Genomic DNA, 21,014 nt, shown 5'->3' with positions numbered 1-21,014 from the left:
ATTATTATTGCTTTAGCATTAGGTATAGGACACTTCAGGGTTGGGGGTTTTCCTGTAAGATGTTGACTCATTTGGCATCCTGGAGCCCGTGCAGAACCTAGTCTGTCTTGGCATTGGGAGCCTGTTGCCTAATTTTAAGATGCATTGGCTTCTGTAGCACCTAACCCATTCAGCATTCCTTTATCTGTTAGCCACAGAGAGCCTAGGTCCTAATATAAGCCCCCACTTGGAAGATGTGAGCATGCTTCATGAATTAGTTACTGAGTGAAAGGCATCAGGCAGAGGCTCCCTACATCTTGTTTGTTTGTAGTGGGTCGGATATTCCTGTTGTAGAGTTTACTGCTTCTATGTGCACCTGCAGAAAGCTCTGTTCAAGGTACTCTCCATTTTTAGGCTATTCAGTATCTTTTAGCTGAGCAGTAGTCTATCTAGGTCTCACTTAGCTATTCCAGAACACATGAGTTTACCGCCTGTGAGCTGAATGCAAAGGCATGTCACCACTACATTCCTGCAGAATTTCCTAGAGCGGGATAAATGTGAAGTTTGAGTGTGTGTTAAAATAAGGAACTAGCCTGAATAAATTGAAGTAACACAGATGGGAGAAGGAAAAATTCAGCTTAAACTACCAGGATGGCAGCTGTTGCTATTATTCTGACTATTCTAAGTTACAGCATAAAATCTACATCTTACGGCTCTAGTACAAATCCTATTTCAGTGACTTCACTAGCTAGCTGCATTTGACTTCTCTCTGTGTGGAGCTTAGTTCACATCAATCAAGCTCTTAAACATCTCAGTTAGGTTCCTTGCCTTTAAAGGTCAGCTCCTCAGTTGGTATAAAGTAGTGTACTGCTCCAGCAGAATAGCCTGGCTGGCCTTTCAAAATGTCCATTAAATTAGAGTGTATTCCTACATGCCTCAAATCAGAAGTAGCAATGGTGGCTGATTATGGTAATAATATTGGATTATAATTGCTTGGCTGCTTGTGGCATTGAATGGCGCATTCTTATTTCAGGAAACAGTTGGAGACCTCTATTTTGAGCATGTTAGATTACTTTAATGAAATGGCAAATTACAGCTGAGCATTTGGCCATGGCTTTTCAGGTTGTAGAAAGGTTTCTTATGTTGAGTGAACCACATCCTCTTTACACTTTTACTACTGCTTTTCCAAGGTTTTCTCCCTTTAACATTCCCATGAAAGCGGCTGGCATTTTTTCAAATCCTTCAGTAACATGTTCTTCACACTTGATTTTCCCCTGTACAAAGAAAAATTAAAGTGTTACCCAATTTTCTTCTGCACCATACTGCTCAACAAAAGTGATTTAAACCTAGATTCTGCTTTTAGTAGTTCCTCTACCATCCTTCCTCTGGCTGAACCCAGATTATCTATGGAACATCAGTTATTTCTGCAGAGGCTAACTGCAACAGGTCTAACATTTCCATCTTCAGCTATGGAGTGTTAGAACTTTCTTCCTCTCCTTGTAAATGTAGTTACCAACACTTAAGTGTTCAGAAGCCATAAATAGACACACCCCCTCCTCCCCAACTTCTAGGTCCTTTGAAGCTTAGTGTTATCTTTAGGGATCACATTTCCAAGTTTCTCTCTGCAGCAAACAGGTGTGATAAGTCACAAGAATTGACTGTTTTAAAGTGGAAAAGAAAAAGAGCAAGCCTGGATGTAAAATACTTGTTTGCTAAGGGGGGAAAAGGCAGTATTTGAAATGGGTCATGTTAAAAGACTTGCATTTAGGGGTGTCCCGGACCCCTTCTTGCATGTTAGCTAACTGTCTTTACACTGGAAGGGAGCTGAGTTTGGGGCCGTACCCCTTTAGTTTAGGTTAATGCATGCCCTATTCTTATGTACTGTGTTCAGCATAATGTTTTCTCCCCTCTCCCCTGCCACTTCTCACACACTCAAGGGATATGTTGGGTGTGGAAAAGTAGTGTATGGCAGCAGATTTAGCTCTTGGTAATGTAGGCAAGGAAGGAAGTTGCAGCGGGTAGTGTAGTCTTGGGAAACAGTCACTTCTTTTTACCTCTACCACCCATTTTAATAGTCTCTTCAGGGCCTCTTCACGCTTGTCATTCCACCGGGAAACGATAAATCCTTCCATGGAAAGCTGGTTGAAGAGCATTGGAATCTGAACATAAGGGCCTGTTGGAGATGGTTTAAAAAAAAAATCACTGGTAATATTACTTTGTTTAAAACTAAACCAATATGCAGCAAGGCGAAGCTTCTGTACTGAGATGCTGATAAAGCCAACCTAATCAGTGTGTTACCAACCCAAGTTTGCACTTCTTGACCAGATAGGGCTCTACATAAAATGGTGATGTGTGCTGGCCCCTCCCCCTTTATATGCATAGCCCAGTGATTAGAACAAGGATTTTGGAAATCCCAGTGGGGAGGGATTTAAGTGCCTAAAATAGCAGCAAAGTCAGGGCTATCGAGGGCTGCAACATAAGTGGTTGCATGTACATACAAATATATATGCAAATAGCGTCTCTCACACACGGGCATGAATACAAAGATTAAGGCAAAACTACACAACACAGGCCCCATTTAAGTCAGTTCTGATATTAATAAAATGCAATATTTACCCAATTTCCACCTCTATGACAGCAGTTTTAATAAGCAATGACAGTCCATTATGGAGCGTGTTCCCAGTGGAGGGCTATGTTCAAAGGATCCCACCTGTGGGCTGCCTGTTGAGCCCTGTGTAAACCCAAATTGGGCCACCTGTCGAGTAGTCCTGAGCCAAGTGCTCCAGTCCTGTGAATCTAGCCCTTAGTATAGAGATATCAGCCTAATTTAGAGAAAATATTGATGGTGCAAAATTCTCAGTTCTAAATGACTTAGGGGCTTAAATGCCCCAGTATGTAGAAAAGAGACTAAGTCATGTCTTTATGGAAAGTCATGGGTTCACTGAAAGCCAGTAGTGGGATTTAGACACCTCTGTCCCTTTTTGACAATGGAACCTGGAATGGCCTAACAGATTGTCATCTACAACTCCCCTTGAGTTCATTTGAGTTGATGGTGCTCAGTTCCAGTGCAAATCCGTCCATTAAAATTAAAAACATCTAAAGGCCTGAAGAAAGAACTTTTCCATAGACCATGGTACTGTGAAATCAGCTTTGCTACAGAAATTGCATGCCTCAGTAAACCACTGCTATTTACATAAACTGTATGGCTGTGTCTACACTGGCGTGATCTTGCACCACAGCGGCTGCTCTTGTGCAAAAGGTTGCTGCCTGTCTACACTGGCCATGTGTTCTTGCGCAAGTAAACTGATGTTCTAATGTATGAAATCAGGGCTTCTTGCGCAAGAACTATGATGCTTCCGCTCAAGAAGAAGCCCTCTTGCGCAAGAGCTCTTCCAGAGGAGGCCAGTGTAGACAGGCAACATGAATTTCTTGCACAAGAAAGCACTATGGTTAAAATGGCCATCAGAGCTTTCTTGCGCACTAGAGCGTCTACATTGGCATGGATGCTCTTGCGCAAAAGCACATTCCAGTGTAGCCGCTCTCTTCTGGAAGAGTTTTTGCAGAAGAACTCTTCCGCAAAAGAGTTTTTGCGTGAGAATGCGCCAGTGTAGACATAGCCTATTTGTTTACATAAAAACATTTGTCAGGTAAATACTACCCTAAAGCTAAAATTTGGAATCCTTGATGATAAAGCAGCTCAAGAGGAATCCAGTTCATCATTCTTTACTGCCCTCTCTTGGTGCGCAAGAAATACTCTACTAAAATTTTATTTCACACACACCATTTGTCACCAGGTCTCTACTACGAGGAGTTCTCTGGTTGTAGTCTGCAAGGGTTCCCTTCCTTGCTATTACTGGCATTTTAGATGAGGGGTAGTCACTTCTTTTCCTGAGAATTAGTAATTTACACTTATTGGGCAGTTTATTTGTATGGCTCTTGCCCATCACTAATCTCTCCATTTGTTTTAAACCAGCATTCATTCCCCCCACTTCTCTCCTGATGAGATGGTAGATGGCCAACAGGACAGTGAGGTTTAACTATCTGGAACTGTTTAATGATAAATATCAAAGATCAGCTACCAATTTTGGGGGTTCTCCAAGCTGAAGGGCATATCCATCCCCTCCCACGCTCATTCCTGTTTACTCACATACAGCTTTGACTCCGATGAGCCATGCTGTTTTTCTGTGAAATTTTACCTGGTGAGAAAGAACTATGGATATTTTTTTAAATTTGGCGCAAATACATCTTTGAGGCACAGAATGATTGTAATTAATGTTGTCCTAAAACTTCAGCATTTGCGTTACGTTTGCTCCATATAATATATAATTTCACATTTAGGCAACATAAAAACATTAAAAGAATTCAAAGAGAAGATGGCTCTCTTTCTTCATTATTTCTCCACCATAAAAAAGTAACTGACAAAAACACTCATACCTTTCTGGGGCACTGTGTCATTGTACCCAGAGATAGCTCCGCATACAGCAATCCTCCCAAATCTCTTCATTTGATTAAGAACAATACTTGAAAACTCTCCCCCCACCTAAGGTAGTCAGAACATAAATAAAAAGTTACAAATAAAATCCTCTAGGATCATGTAAACAGAGGCTGATCCTGTAAACACTTAAGCACGTATTAACTTTTTTCATGCAAGTTCTCCCATTGAGCAGTGCACGTCTACTGGGCAACTAGTCACCAAAGTCAAGTTACTCATATGCTTCAGTGCTAGTACTATTGGGCCCTTATTTGGGAGCATCTGATTCAAAAGCACTGCTCTGGGCCCATCTATATTATCGGTCCCATACTATCAACACAGAGGGCAGGGTCATCTTGGCATTCATTTGCTGTTTAGATAACACCAACTGTACAGATTTTAAAAACACATAAAATGACCTAGTGCCTGCCCTGAATTCATATAAATTTAAAAAAAGGACAGGGAAGAGATTAAATTTGAGAGCAGCAAGATGAACACCTTGGCTCTAATTTAATATCACCCTGGGAAGGTAAGTGAGCTGGTACAGAAGGGCTGGTATGAAGAAAGAGGTGGGTGGTTAGCAGTTGAAGTCAAGCCAGAAGTAGAGAGTTTTTAGGAAGGGCACAGAGAAAAGCAGCTGATCTAGGGAAAATGTGAAAAGGGAAGTGGACCATATGAAGGCTTTTAATGGAGGTATCCGAACCTGGCAGAGCGTTGGCATGAAGGGGGCTTGAAAGACTAAGTGCTAAGAAGTAGACTGGGTGGGATCTAGAATGTAAGCACCAGAACACCAAGTGAGGATTTCTGCTGACCGTATTTACATTTAGGCTGTGTCTACACTGGCATCCCTTCCAGAAAAGGGATGCTAATGTAGCACTTTGGAATAGGCAAATCCATTAACATGGCTGCCACTTTCTTCCGGTTTGGAAATAAGCCGGAGAAAAGCGCCAGTCTAGACGTGATTCTCCGGAAAATAAAGCCTTTTCCAGAGGATCTCTTATTCCTACTTCCAAGCCGGAAAAAAGCGGCAGCCATGTTAATGCAAATACCGCGGGGGATGTTTAAATCCCCCGCAGATTTGCCTATTCCAAAGTGCTACATTAGCATCCCTTTTCCGGAAGGGGTGCCAGTGTAGACACAGCCTTACAGTATATCCCATTATAATTTAAGCACTGGGATGATCAGATTTTCTCCAAGGACCTGCCAGATACAGCAGTGCTTGTTCTTTAAACCGTTAGACAAAAGGATAGCAAGCCACTGTTCCACAGCTTGATCACAGAAAGCACTACACAGTCTGCATGAGAAGTATTTCGTTACAGCCTCTCCTTATCTTGACAAAGCTTCAGTGGCAACAGTCTCTTTCCCTTTCCTTGGAAAATATGAATCAATTTCCCCATGTTTCTAAGTTGAAAACTTTTGTTGTTGTTGTTTTCTTTGTGCAACTGCAGTTGATGTCAGCCCACTTCTGGGAAAAGTTTGTAAATCCTGATCCATAGCCAAGCTATTTCCAAAGGGTGTGCCTCAGCATTTTAGGAGAGTACAAAAACTAAACTACTTCTGTGTTTTCTTTATCCTTATCACCCTCTCCTCATATATGGTCTTACATTGAACCACTAGGTCCTTAGGGAGGCTAGTTTTCCGAATGTTCACCCAACATCTGCAGGGCATCTGAGACTCTGTTGACAGGGATTTAAAGGTGTGATGTGAGATCGTGTCAGATGGGAGCGTAGGGCTTAGCTTAACTATTTTGGATCTGCTAAAAAGAACCCCAAAACCTTGCCTTGACTTGCACTTTTAAAGGTATTATTTCACTAAGTGAAATCAGTGTAGCTCCCTCAGTCAAACACCACACCTTTAAATCTTAATCAAGCAGAGGCTAAACAGCAGGAATATGCTAGAACTGAAACATGGCTGAGGTAGTCATGGTATCAATGAAAAGTTTTCTGACCTGAGATCCAAGACAATGTGTCAAGGGCTCGATCGCACCAGGAGACAAAGAGGGCAATTGCTGCAAGACCAGGTGATTCTAAAGGGCCTGGGGCTCCTAGCTGCCACTACTGCAGCAGTCACCCAGAGTCCCGGACCCTTTAAATTGCTGCTGGAGTGCTGTGTGCACTGAGAGCTGTGGGGGGCTGGTCTGGTGTGCTCACTGTCCCGGCCCTTCTGCCTGAGGCTCGTTCCTTCCAGGAGCGTGGAGACAGTCCACATCCCTCCCTTGCAAAGGGGCCCAGCATGGCTGTGAGCCCCCCTGCTTAGTGGGCATGTCCTCTGCTGCAAGTCAATATCAACAAGGAGTCCTGTGGCACCTTATAGACTAACAGATTTATTGGAGCATAAGCTTTCGTGGGCAAAGACCCACTTCGTCAGATGCATTTTGCCCACAAAAAGCTAATGCTCCTATAACTCTGTTAGTCTATAAGGTGCCCCAGGACTTCTCGTCGCTTTTGCAGATCCAGACTAACACAGCTACCCCTCTGATGTAAGTCAATAGGTCACCATTGAATGGAATTCATCTACATCAGGGGTGGGTAACAATTTTTGATGGGGGACCAGTCCAAGAATTTGGTAAGTGGTCAAGGGCTGCACTCTTCCATGATATCAAGAGGAAGTGTGGTGGCTGGGATGGAGAGTGCAGAAGGGAGCGGGATCCGGGAGGGAGTATGGGTGAAGAAGGGGCTGATACCTGGGGAAGACTACTGGGGTGCAGGGTCTGGAAGGATGTATGGGTGCAGGGTAGGATTGTAACTTGGAAAGGTGTAGGAGGGGATGCAGGGTCTGGGAGCGGGTTGTAATCGGGGGCAGGGGATTGAGGTGCAGGAGTGGGGGTGCAGAGGGTTTGGATTATCTGGGCAGGGGTGTTGGAGGCTGGCTGTGGCCAGGAGGCACTTAACTGCACAGCTCCCAGCGAGCAGGTTCCTCAGACAGGCTCCCTGACGTCCATGCCCCCCTACCCCCGTGCTGCTCAAGGAAGCCGTGTGTGCTGCTCTGAATGCTGTAAGCCTGGGGGAAGGTAGGGAGAGAGATTGTGTGTGCTGCCTGTCCCACAAATAGGCAGCTCCCATTGGCCAGTTTCCAGCCAATGGGAATTGTAAGATTGTGCTGGGAGCAAAGTCAGCACGCAAAACCTCCCCCCACCTCAGGCTCACAGTATTCAGAGAGCAGTGTGCAGGGGCAAGGCAGGAAGGGAGCCTGGCTGAGGCTCCCGAGGGCTGGATCTGGTGGCTTGAAGGGCCATATTTTATACTCTGATCTACACCAATTTGCCTCAGTTGCCCAGTTGATGCAAAGAGATATAAGTGACAGTGGGCAAATTACTTGATCTACTAAGTCACGGTTGAGTGTCTTAAGCACATGTCCATCCTTCCACCCCCCCAGAATACCTCTGACCTGCCACTGATGAACCACCTTAGATTAATTTTACATGTATTCAAATTACGACTTTCCAATCCCCATCTCTCAAATAGAGAGAGAGGCAAGAACAACTGAAAGCTGATTCCGTTTCATCGCTATTCCTCCTTCCCCATTGCAAGCCAGCAATTTAGGTAGCAAAAGAGGACTTGGAAAATAAACACTCTGATGAGGCTATTTCTCTCAGTATTATGCCCAACATTCCCAGCACACGTGCACGTCAGAAAGAAGTGAGCCTTCGCAAGGCGCTTGCACTCCAGCTAGCCCGTTTGAACTCACATTATCAAAGTAGCAGTCGTAGCCATCAGGTGAGGCTTTCTTCAGGGCTTCTTCCAAGGATCCCACCGTCTTATAGTTAAAGGCTTCATCAAAGCCAATCTGTTTCAAATAAGCAACCTTTTTATCTGAGCCAGCACAGCCAACCACTTTACAGCCCTGGGCAAAAAGAAAATACATGTCAATTCTCAGGTTTCAGCATGAACCACAAACGATAAATGAGGTGCCACGTGCCACCAGATAGCAAAACCTGTAACTTTCTCTGCCCTTCATAGCTTTTGAAAGCTGTGGATCCCCTCCTCCCCACCTCCCACTGCCTTAAGATGCCCCATGAAAGCTGTATTCCACCTACTTCTCTTTGCCATGCACAGAAATCTCTCTGCAGGCCATGTGGGACTTAGGACACATGACCTGCTATAGTAAGTTATGCTGTAGGAGTTGTCTGTCCTACATTTCAGTGTTTTAGCAACAAGGATTCAAAAAAGGAAGATACCAAATAGAATTCTGAGATTGCCACTGAAGGGGTAAATTTATGATGTGTGACACACAGCCCACGTAACATTCACATTTCAGACCATTTCTCTTCTGTGTTATTGGCAGGGACAGAAAAATGTTTCTAAAAGCACATACACCCCTTTCGCCTCCTCTCACCACACACTTGCAGTCTTCTTTAAGTTACATATATTGTGTGGTGCTGACAAGTGAAGACAGGCTTGTGACGTAGTGGCAACATAGTTACAGCTACACACACTGGTGTAGGGACGGGCTGACAACTCGGGCCTCTGGGACAACTGACAAAGAATATAAAAGGAAAACACATGCTGTGTCCCTGGCAAAGGAGAGTGCTGGTTACAAGGTTTGCACCAGCTGAATGATAAGTGCAGGCAGGAATTTGATTGTGGCATATTTTCTTTCTTTTCTGAGGGCAATACTCTGTTTCTCATCTGGCTGTTCACTACCACGTTGCTACATGTGCATAGCTAACTACATCTGCTGTGGTCCTGGTTCCTGTAGTCAGCTTCTCTGCTTTAGGGGATTATAGGGACACTACTGACAGGGAGAAAAGATCAAGTATGCATACACACTGCAGACTGCTTGGTCCTCTTTTCAGGTCTAGCTCTGGTCACATGGAGTCAATGGGGCTTCTCAACTGAGCAATGAGGCAGGGTGGGGCTAGCAGTCCCAAAGAGCAATAATAATTGCAAACAACTACATCAGTTTAATTAAATTCTCCTACTAGAAGTGTCTCGTCAGAGTTAAACCACTGATCTTGGAGCTAGTCCCATTTCATCTCATCTCAGAGACACTTTGTCCCCTTTACTCCCAAGCTCTCAGATGCCTCCTCTCCTTCACCTGGGGATCGATGGTGTTCATATGAACAATAAGCCACTCACTCCGATTTTAGCAAGCTGCCCCACCACTGAACCCACAGCCCCTGCTGCTGCAGTAACCAGCACTGTGTCTCCCGCTCTGATCTTGCAGATCTCAAACAGGCCGAAGTAGGCAGTGAGGCTGAAAGGGAAAAGAAACATTGAGTGGTGATTGATGGAGATATTACAAACAGAAAGTTGGGTCATGCTCCATGTAGCCGACCAGGGGAAGGGATCTCTCATCCCATTAGAGATTCCTTTTCCTCGTTCTATATGAAGGACTAGGAATTATTTATAATGTGTACAAAATCCATTCAAGCTAGTGGAATATGGAAAACTATACATTTTGCCTGTGTTTAAAATGTTAAGAAGCTTCTGTTCTGCACAGATCACAAATAGCAAGTTGAAAGTTTTCCACCTGGTGTGTCCTTCTATAGACAGAGATAAAAAAAAGAAAGGAAGGAGGAACTAGGCAACACAAAGCACGAGTGGAATGGAATTTCTTCTGTAGTTAGAACAGGGTTACCATGAACAGTTGCTCTGTTCAAGTCACAGATGTGCTTTTGAGGCTGCTATTTGTAGAGTTCTACAGCTGCATACATTTCCATCTTTGCACAAACTCTGGACATAAAGTGAGCTCAGCAGAGCAAGATCAATATTATGAATCCTGTCTAGTAACCTTTGAAATCAAAAGGACTCCTTCCATCAACTCTGTCTGTTGGAGTGGACCCTTGGTCTGCTATTCAATTCCAGCACAGTACTCTGTCCCCATCACCTATGGCCAAGAAGCAACTGTCCCCATGTAAGGGAAAGAGGCACCAAGTGGAGACAGAGCTATAAACTTCCCACCCTGAGATAGATCAAAATTCAGTCCCTCTGAATTCAGTGGAAAGAGCCCCTCAGAGCATGCATTGATTAGGCTCAAGTGTGGCTTGGTAGAGCATTCCCACAGATAGCTGGGCATCTCAATGCAGTGAAGTTCAGTTAGGCTGTGCTAGACAAAGGCTTTCTCAAACATTTTAGCCCATGGCTCACCCTGCTCAATGCAGATCTTTCCACACACCCATGATGAAAAAGTGGGTGCAGGATTGGGGATCTGGGCAGGAAAGGGCTTGGGGAGGGGGAGTGGTGTCTGGTTGGGATTTCAGCAAATGGGAGCATCAGGGAAAGCCTACAGGTGGGCAGTTTCCTGTGCTGCCATTTTCCCAGCCAGCGGGAAGGAGGAGTGGCAGCATGCAGAGTTGCTTCCTACCCCCTGCAAGCTGGATCCAGCCCACAAGGCTTGGGTCTCCCGCCCTGCAGTGGGAAGCCAGCCTCGCGAGGGGGGGCAGGGAGGAATTCAGCTGACATGAGCCCGAGGCCCACCCATGAGACGGTCATGGACTGCTAGTGGTCTGCAGACCACACTTTGAGAACCACTGGTCTAGCATGTCCTGTGACTTACCCTGGCATGCCAATTGTCCCAAGAGCCAAAGATCTGGGGATCTTTTCTGGCCAAAAAGGAAGCAGATGTAGATCTTTCCCATCAGAGATGAAGTGAGTTCTCCAACCTGAATTAGCCACGACATAGGTCCCTACTGGATAGGTGGGATTCTTGCTTTCCACAACCCTGAGAAGACAACCAAAAGCCACCACACATTACAAACAGCTCCTTCTCCCTAGCTTTACGAAATATTTACCTAGGGCTAACACACAGCATTGTGTGAAGGTTAAGAGGAAATGCTCCCTCTAGGCAGGTTCTTGCATAACTAGCTATAATGGACGTTTTTCTGAAACTGGAGGTACTGGCCATAAGAATTATCTATTGGGGACACAAGTTTGATACAGTATGGTGTTAAGGGGGGATGCCACGCCAACCCCCTGACAAACACATCCTAGAATACGCAAGGAGCTGATAGAGGAGGCATTCAAGCCTTTAGTTATCTCTGAAAAATGAAAGTCGGGAGAGATACCAGAAGACTGGCAAAGGGAAAATCTAGTGCCCATCTATAAAAAGGGTAAAAAGGGAAATAAGAACAACCCAGGAAACTACAGACCAGTAAGATAATAAGGTGTAAAGACCAAATCATGTCAAAACCAAGCTGATAGTTTTCTTTGACAGGATATCAAGCTTTGTGGATAAGGGAGAAGTAGTGGACATGTTATACCTAGCCACAGTCTTGCATGACCTTCTTATCAATAAACCAGGGAACTACAACTTATATGGTGCTACTATAAGGTGGGTGCATAACTGGCTGGATAACCATTCTCAGAGAGTAGTTATCAATGGTTCACAATCATGCTGGCAGGGCATAACAAGTGGGGTTCTGCAAGGGTCTGTTTTGGGACTGGTTCTGTTCAATATCTTCATCAACAATTTAGATACTTAAACGATTATTAAGTTTGCAGATGATACCAAACTGGGAGGTGTTGCAAGTGCTTTGGAGGACAGGGTCATAATTCAAAATGCAGGCCTGTCCATGGGAGGGAGTGCGTGCAAGGAGCGGGAAAGCACCAAGTAAGTATCAAGTAAGGTCTCCCAAGTAAGTATGCTCTGGCTTGCTGGGGGAAGGCTGGGGCTGATTTCCCTGCTTACTTGGGGGCCTATGGTGGATGCATTCATACTCTTGCGGTCCACATTTACACACACACACACAAAAAAACCAACCACACACACACAAGCAAGCATCTCCCTCCCCACCCCCCCTTTACACACACACAGAAATTCCTGCATACAGGTCTGAAATGTTCTGGACAAACTGGAGAAATGGTCTGAGGTAAATAGGATGAAGTTTAATAAGGACAAATGCAAAATATTCCATGTAGAAAGGAACAATCAGTTTCACACATACAGAAGGGGAAGTTACTGTCTAGGAAAGCCAAACAGGAATCAACAGCATGACACTGTTGCAAAAAAAGCAAACATGATTCTAGGATGCATTAATAGGAGAGTTGTGAGCAAGACACAAGACGACACATTCTTTCGCTCTACTCTGCGCTAATTAGGCCTCAGTTGGAGTACAGGCAGTCCCCGAGTTACGCGGATCCAACTTATGTCGGATCCGCAGTTACGAACGGGGCTTTTCACGGAGGACGGGAGCGGCGGGACGCCCAGATGAGCCGCAGTCCCGCCGCCCGCGTCCTCCGGGGCGAGAAGAGCTGCTCTGCGTCTCCCTGCTCTGACCAGCAGACCAGGGAGACGGGGAACAAAGCCTCCGAGACCGCCCGCAGCGGGACAGCCCAGGCGCGTCTGGGCTGTCCCGCTGCGGGCATCCTCTGCAGCTTTGCTCCGCATCTCCCTGCTCTGACCAGCAGACCAGGGAGACGGGGAGCAAAGCCTCGGAGGACGCCTGCAGCGGGACAGCCGCGGCTTTGCTCTGCGTCTCCCTGGTCTGCTGAGGGGGGGGGGGGGCGCAGCTAGTGCCCTCTCCCCCCCAACAGACCAGGCTTTTCTGCCCAGGACGCCTGGGGCAGAGCAGCACCCCAGCTGCTCTGCCCCAGGCGTCCCCAAGTCAGCCGCTGCTGAAACTGACCAGCGGCTGACTACAGGAAGCCCGAGGCAGAGTTGCTCTGCCCCCGGCTCCCTGGAATCAGCCGCTGATCAGTTTCAGCAGCAGCTGACTTGGGGACACCTGGGGTTCTTAAGTTGAATCTGTATGTAAGTCAGAACTGGCATCCAGATTCAGCCGCTGTTGAAACTGATCAGTTTCAGCAGCGGCTGAATCTGGACGCCAGTTCCGACTTACATACAGATTCAACTTAAGAACAAACCTACAGTCCCTATCTTGTACGTAACCCAGGGACTGCCTGTATTATGTCCAGTTCTGGGCACCACATTTCAAGAAAGATGTAGAAAAACTGGAGAAGGTCCAGAGAAGAGCAACAATGATTAAAGACCTAGAAAACATGAGCTAGGAGGGACGACTGAAAGAATTCAGCTTATTTAGTTTAGAAAAGAGCAGACAGAGAGGAGATGGTAGCAGTTTTAAAGTATCTAAAAGGGTGTTACATGGAGAAGGGAGTAAATTATTCTCCTTTGCCTCTGAGGATAGGACAAAGAGCAATGGGCTTAAATTGCAGCGAGAGGTTTAGGTTGGACATAAGGGGTATGTCCACACAGCAACATTATTTTGAAATAATTCAGTCTGTGTCTGTGTAGCAGGCAGTTATTTCAAAATAATATCTAAATACTGTCAAGCTGCAGAACTTCTTACTCCGACTCCTGTAATTCTCATTGTACTAGGAATAAGGGAAGTTGGAGGCAGAGTGCTCTATTTTGAAATAAGTGCTGTGTAGATACTCCCAATTTTGAAATAAGCTACACAATTGACATAAAACTCAAAATAAGCTTCATGAATTGAGCTAAACCCTGTAATGTAGGCACACCGTAGGAAAAACTAGAAAAAATTATCAGGGTGGTTAAGCACTGGAATAAATTGCCTAGGGAGGTTGTGGAATCTCCATCTCTGGAAGTATTTAAGAGCAGGTTAGACAGACATCTACTCAGGGATAATTTAAATCAGGAGTGGGCAAAAGGCTGCCAGCAGGCCGGATCCAGCCTACCAAGCCACCGGATCCGGCCCTTGGCTGCCTCTCTGGGACCCTTAAAGCACAGCACAGCAGCCACTTTAAATGTGGCTGCTGTATTCTGGGAGCGAGGAGAGAGGCTTTGTGCTCTGTCCTGCCCCTCAGCAAAATCTCTCAGCTCCCATTGGCCAGTCTCTAACCAATAGCAGCTGAAATATTTTGCTGGTGGCAGGGCCAGCCAATGAAGCCTCCTTCCTCCCTGCCCAGAGCAGAGCCAGGTGGAAGAGTTTTCGACTGCAGCCTTCAAGGTTCCTACAAGGTTGCTGACTGGGAGCTGCCTAGGTAAGCACCTCCCAGCCAGAGCCTGCCTCTGGCACTCCCCCCCCCCCCCCCCCCCCCCAACTACCTGTCTCAGGCCACCACCCAAACTCTCTGTATCCTTTCCCCCAGGTCACAACTGCCTCCTAGACCCAGCACCCTCTCCTAGAGCCCCTTCCTCAGGGTAGAATCCTCTCCTGCACCCATACCCCCTCCTGGACACTGCACCCCATCCCTCTGCCAAACCCCCTCCTTCAACCAAACTCCCTCTCAACTCCACACCCCCCCCTACACCCCAGTCTCCTATCCCAAGCTCCCTTCTCCAACCTCTGTCCCAGACCTCAAACCCTCTCAGTAGGAACGCGGCCATTGAGTACAATCTTGGAGTGGCCCCCCATTAACATTAATTGCCCACCCCTGATCTAAATGGTGCTTGGTTCTGCCATGAGGGCAGGGGACTGGACTTGATGATCTCTCGAGGTCCCTCCAGTTCTAGTGTTTTATAAGTCCTGAGAGGGGAAGGTTACAAAAGTGGTACATAACGGGCAGAATAGAAGGGGTGGTTCCCTATTCAGTAAACCAGGTCCCTTTGCAAAGGCTGAAGACATTTCACCTTCTAAAGCAGGCATGTCCAAAGTCCGGCCGGCGGGCCAATTGCGGCCCGTGTTCCGATTTAATACGGCCCCCTCTTCCTCCCCCTCTCCTGGCTCCCCGGCGCTCTTTTGAACTGGCGCGCCCAGCGCGCCGCTTCCGGCCGTGCCGCCACCGCCCATGGCCTCCGCGGTCCTAGAGCCTGCCCTGTAGGGCACGTCCGCAGCCCCACTCCCCCACTCGGCTGCGGGTTCGCCCTGCCCCCGGGCCGCCGTGAGGCCGGCGTGCCCTGCGCTCTCCGCCCGTCTCCAACCCTGTGGGCCCTCCGCCTTGGGGCTGAGAGTGCGGGGACGGCCCTCACACATGTTCACTTCTTCAAATCTGGCCCTCTTTGAAAAAAGTTTGGACACCCCTGTTCTAAAGGCTGCCCCTATAGTAGGACAGGATGGGCTTTTTAAGGACAACTTGAAAACTACATTGGTTTGAGACTCTTGCATCTTTTGACACCAGACACTACACATTCCCCAACTTATTTGGTAAATTGTTCCTGGAAAATCCATAGATTCTATGGCCAGAAAGCATTCCTGTGATCGTCTAGTTTGCTCTCCTGCATAACTCAGGCCAGAGAACTGCTCCCAAATCATCTTAATTTTCAAGGGAAGTGTTACAACTATTGATAGTACTCAACCTCTCGTGCAGAGGATTAGGGCTTAAATTTTCTTCCAATTCCTGGTTTCCCACACCGGAATACAAAGAAGTCGCCAAGGAATGCTGTAGTGTCTCCCCATACAACACTGAAGTGACCATATCCCTCATCAGAAAAAGGAGAAAAGTAACAAGAGTATTCTCAGCTGGAATTACTGACTGCACAGTTCCTGGGTGAGCAGTTATTACACAGCACGTACTGTATACAAGATGTCATCTCAAGATATGACCACTTATGCAACATCGGCCTTTTTGTGTCTGTCTTGTAAGAACTCACTTCACTTGCGTTGCTCATGTGAGTAACACAAGTGTGGATTGTCTCTTGAGGCCTAAAATCAAGCTCTAGGTAGTAGGCTGTATGGCTTCATAGGATGTACATGCTTTGTGGCAGGTTACAGACTCATGAAGAGCTGCCAAAGAACACAAGAAATACTGACTAAAAGGTGTAGCTAGTTATTTGACTGTATTTGTGGTTTATAATGAAAAATGTTTGAGACACTAAATACCCAAACTTAGCCAAATTTATTTCTAAGGACAAACCGCAGAGTGCAAAAAGGAGACATACGTATTAGGGATGTCAAAATGCAGTTAAAAAACCCAGTTACCATTACAAATCATAGCAGTTACCTGCGCTGTAGGCTCTGTAGTATAAAGATTAGGGCAGACAGGGAGCTGTTCCAGCCTCTACTGGTTAACCGAAACCAGTAAGCCTCATCCATTAAAGGTAAGGCTTACCAGTAACTGGTTAATCTTTTATATTCCAATACATACACTCCTTCCCAGAAGCAATTCTTTTCTTGCAGCGTGTTCTCTCAAAGGTGTGCCTCAACAGCGAATACCCCAAACCCACTCATTTATATCATAACTGATTAAGAGTTAAAAAGCACTGTATATGTCATCCAAGATCTGACCCATCTGATCCTGCACTTATTTTTCTGCATCTTTTCTTTTCTCTCTTGTGGATACTACATGCCAAACAAGTTGGACATAGAGGTACATCCCAGCCTCTGCTAGGACACACCATGTACGTACCTTGTCTTTGACAGCTTTCCCAATGTCATTTGACAGGACTATGCAGCACTTTAAAGACTAACAGCTGTCTTTTGTTTCAGCAAGACCAGCCTAACACCGCTACATCTCTTATTACTATTCTAATGTCATTTGGCTTTGCAAAGTGTGGTGGGATATTTGACATGGGTGAACAGGGTCATGAGGAGAGTGTAATGCATTCAGTTATCATAACTTCTCAACTCTTCATATATATATAATATATGTCATTGTAGTATACTGCAACTGGCTAACAGAAAGTAGTATAAGCTGCATACAACCATCTCTTAAAGCAACACTGTACTTTCTTTAGTGCTTGGAGTCTCCCATATGGAAAGATGGGGAGGTAACTTGGGGGAAGGGGAGGAAATAAATGAAACTTACCTAGCAACTTGAGTGCCCATCATTGTGTCCCCCTCCTTCATAGATCTTGTACTGTATGGTCTGAAACACACAAAATTGAGGTAAAGCCTTACTGTAAGTGCAAAATAGTCACTACAAATTATTCTCCATTTTCTGATTAAAAACACAGAGCACTGAGGGTCTAGCTGCTGACCATGCCAGGTGTCTGTGGAGAGAGAAAGAGTTATGTTCTCATTTTAACAACTCATTCCCCTAAAAATACATATATATATATTATTCCTCGCCGATCACTCATGAGTTCCACCTTGATCAACTACTGTGCTGAGATATCTAATTACAAAATGCTAATCCCCTGCTGTTACAAGGTCACAAGTACAATTAGAGAACACAGCTTTTACCTTCAAGATAAGGCATTGGTCAGGGATTCAGAAATTTTTTTTAATTCCTGGCTCTGCCTCAGGCATCTTTTGTAAACTTAATCTCCCGGTGCCTCAGTTTACCATCTATAAAATGGAAATAAATGACAACACTTCCATTCTCCTGTCCCTTGTATATGTAGACTAAATTCTTCAGGACAGGAGTGTCTCTTGCTCAGTGTAGGCACAGCACCTAGCATGAGGCCTCGACCTCAATTGAAGCCACTAGGTTCTCTTGGAATGCAAACAGTAATAACAATCATTAGGATTTGAAGCACAGAAGATCAGAACTGCATTTTACCGGAGTTCCCGAACTGTCTATTAAAATTCAGCAAAACCCAGAGACATTTTATGGCTGTAATGTAATTACTACGCAGTTCGCCCTGTCTACTCTGCTTGACTGAACTGCACTTTAGCCTCAGTTTGTGGACATGGGGAGGATACTGTGTTTTAACTAGATCCACCAATATGGAAGTTGCTACAATGCAGAACGGACATTGGTGAAAACATAGATGGGATGCTGGTGTTTTTAATAGGGCAGTTAGCCCCTGAGAGGACAGTGAATAGCCAGATGCTCTGAATAAACCCTGCTTTTAGGATTCAGCTAGCAATTCAAAGTAGTAACCTAATCCGGTATTTAACTAAAGAGGTAGAAAGAAAAGCATACCTCATGTAAGGATCAACACTGAGGAATACAGATTCAAACAGCACATCTGCAATAAAAAGGTTTAGCAGTTACATTAGGTCAGTGCAAGATACTTTTCCTTACTATTGGTCCTATCTGAATTCCCTTCTGAACTCAAATCAAGTTTCTAGGCTTTGCCTATGACTGCTACGCTGTTAGTGGAGAAGGCAAACGGCCAGAGCTCTGTGTTTTGTTTCTGAGGAAGGAAGGTTTGGGGGGACACACCTTTTCTTCTCAGCCTGTCTGCCTTTCCTGTTCACCAGGGATGGGCAAATGAGGGCCCAGAGACTATATGTAGCCCATGAGATCATTTTATTTGGCTCACCATGGATGTAATCATGGGCAGACCTGGATGGCCCACCCAATTAGACTCCAGCCCCATCCAAATCAGAGCCTGAGAGGAGGTGGCTCTGTCAGCATGCAGAGTGAAGGAAGTGGGAAGAGATGAAGGAGAGGAGGGAGCTCTCCCAGTACCAGGAGCCAAGGAAGCAAAAAGACTCTGCTGGTCCCAAGAAGAGAATGCTGAAAAGGGGGAAAAGAGGCTCTTTCCACCACCTGGAAGGGGAGAGGCAGCTGCTTCCTGGCACTGCTGGATCACAGCGGAATTCCCCCAGGATGGCCATGGTGGACACTGCCTGGAGTTAGTGAGCGGGGGCAGTGCTTCCTCAGTAGCAGGGATAGGTGCAGGGGGGTCAGAGGGCACATGCAGGCTTGCCCACATTTCCGGAGATCACGGAGCTGGACATAGGCAGGCGTCTGCTGGTGCGCTCTTCTGCACACTGACAAAAGGTCAGCCAGTGAAGACGTGCGTTTAAACTGTGTGTGGAGTGGGGAGGGAGCAGGAGAGAATTTAAAGATTGTTCTATAAGGAACTTTTTATTTAAGAACAATCTTTTGTGTTAACATGCTGCTCGATCCCTTTCCTTTGTAAGAAACTCAGCAGTCCAAGCACCTACACAGAGAGCTGCTTCCTTTTAAGGCCCATGCCAACCCTCCACCCCCATCCTTCAACCTACAAGACATTCTTACTTATCTGCAGTCAACTGGGTAGGCCTGTTCCCAGATCTCTGAGGTAAAAATGGGGATCTTCAAAAGTGCCCAGCATTGACCTAACTCTGTTCTCATTAGAGTCAGGGACTGATTGACTTCAGTGGAACCAGAGATGGGTCAGCGCTGAGCACTTCACAAAAATCCCACACAAGCTATCTGCTCATCCACGTGAGCACTGATGAGACAGGGGATTTTTTGTCAAACCACACAAACGTGCACATCTTTGCCAAAACCCAGACAGAACTTTTGTAAAACTCAGTTCACAGAAATGTATTCTTTTAAATTTCCACACAGCGCTATGAGTAAAAAGACAAAATAGAATCCTAACACCATCTCTGTAAACAAACATTTTCCTTACCTCCATCCTTTAACTTTGGCAGCTCTACCTCTTTCAGCTCAAAGTCACTATCTTTGGGGAAGCCCTCAAAATGCTTTTTCAGCACCCAAGACTTGGCTCGCACCATCCTGTCCCACCTGCACAAGACGACAGAACAATCAACATGAAAAGCTGGGATGCAAACAGCTGCACAGCCATTTTGACCCCGTCTCCCATTGCAAAATTAGAGGTTATCAGGCACCCCCGTATATGAGCATCTCATTCTCTGTGCTTAACCATTTCAGGTGAAGCAATGGCCCCAAGAAATGTCAATAGTTTGTCGGGTCTTTTATACTGCCACTTACCAAAATTTCTTTTTTTAGAAGTACCTTTCCTTGCCTTCATGAAGGATGCCTGAGAGCTTTTACCACTCCAGTCCAGGGACCCTTCTAGCTATGGAGCAGCTCAGGAATGCGAGGACATAAATGTGGCTTACATGATCTCAGTCCCTACTCCACTGAACTGTGAATTGTGCGCCACGACTCTTAAAGACGCAGCAGAGAACCTCACCCACATATTCTAAAAGAAATTGAAGGTGCCTGTCTATTTGATTATAATCCTTAATTAAGGGTGTTTTCCTTATGCCAAGTTAAATTTACATATTCACGCTGGTTAAGTGGACTCACGCTGAAAGCTCAAATCACAACTACAAAGCCTATTAAAGCCTCTATATTTTAACCTTGCTACTGTGGATAGCCTTTCCCCACACTTCTGCCAATAGGTGGTACAAAACAAATGGAAACACTTGATAAAACACAGATTTTAATAATAAAAAATTATTATTATTATTTCAAACAAAGACACAGGAATTTCTCAAGGTTAGAAATACAGCACATTAAACTGAGAGCACCCTTTGATCATTAGACAGCCCTAGCAAACTTTCCCAGGTGAACCTTAAAAGTGTTTATCACACACGCATGCACAACCTCTTTCAGACCCTTAAAAAACTGGATGTACCTTTGCACCCGCAAAAAGAAAAGGAGAAAAGTGGATACTTAAGAGATTTGCACTCTGCAGTTCCTGCTGGTAAGGAACCAGGTGGTGTTCTGTTGGCTGCTTTTTGTCAACAGGCTCAGCAGATCAGAGCAGACGCTTAGTCAGAGACTGGAATAGCCAGCATGAGAATAGTGAGGTTTCTTCTCTGCACGGTGATCAGTCTTACAGACTCGAACCTTATCTTTCCTTAGGTGGGAAGCCAATGTCAAAGACCAGGCTTTTTATCCCGTGGATATCAATTTCCCTTGCTCCGCCCCTTAGTGCTTATCTTCAAGTTGTTAGCAAGTCAGATGCAGAAGTGATTAGACTTAGTCCAATTGAGTTCATTGGTAGAAAAGATTCCAATTCATCAAACATTAACTCATAAAAGTATCCTCCATGACGCAGCAACTCTAAATATATGAAACATTTGCAAGTCACTCTGATGGGTGATCCAGGAGCCCCCCGAAAATATACT

At 45.6% G+C, this 21,014-nt stretch overlaps 1 protein-coding gene across 3 annotated transcripts; it reads right to left on the bottom strand.

Annotated features, from left to right (window-relative positions):
• Positions 1-1,032: 1,032 nt before the first annotated feature.
• On the bottom strand, positions 1,033-20,791 carry PTGR1 (prostaglandin reductase 1). Of its 3 annotated transcripts, none has more exons than XM_014571414.4 (10): positions 20,519-20,791; positions 19,544-19,659; positions 18,118-18,163; positions 17,056-17,115; positions 10,949-11,113; positions 9,529-9,646; positions 8,138-8,293; positions 4,414-4,519; positions 2,034-2,152; positions 1,033-1,253 (listed from the first exon to the last, which is right to left on the bottom strand). In XM_014571414.4, exons 2-10 carry the CDS (start codon positions 19,647-19,649, stop codon positions 1,143-1,145), a joined length of 987 nt encoding a protein of 328 aa, XP_014426900.3. In that variant the 5' UTR covers positions 19,650-19,659; positions 20,519-20,791; the 3' UTR covers positions 1,033-1,142. The 3 variants fall into 3 exon arrangements, with proteins under 3 accessions (XP_014426900.3, XP_006118911.3, XP_014426901.3); XM_006118849.5 differs by having other exon boundaries at positions 20,561-20,791; XM_014571415.4 differs by lacking the exon at positions 20,519-20,791 and adding an exon at positions 19,867-19,888.
• Positions 20,792-21,014: the final 223 nt, after the last annotated feature.

The sequence above is a fragment of the Pelodiscus sinensis genome, chromosome 6, assembly GCF_052426305.1.
Source record: "Pelodiscus sinensis isolate ZL-2025 chromosome 6, ASM5242630v1, whole genome shotgun sequence".
NCBI classification, from domain to species: Eukaryota; Metazoa; Chordata; order Testudines; family Trionychidae; genus Pelodiscus; species Pelodiscus sinensis.
The sequence above is the reverse complement of the archived record's forward strand: the minus strand, read 5'-3'. Positions and strand labels throughout refer to the sequence as shown.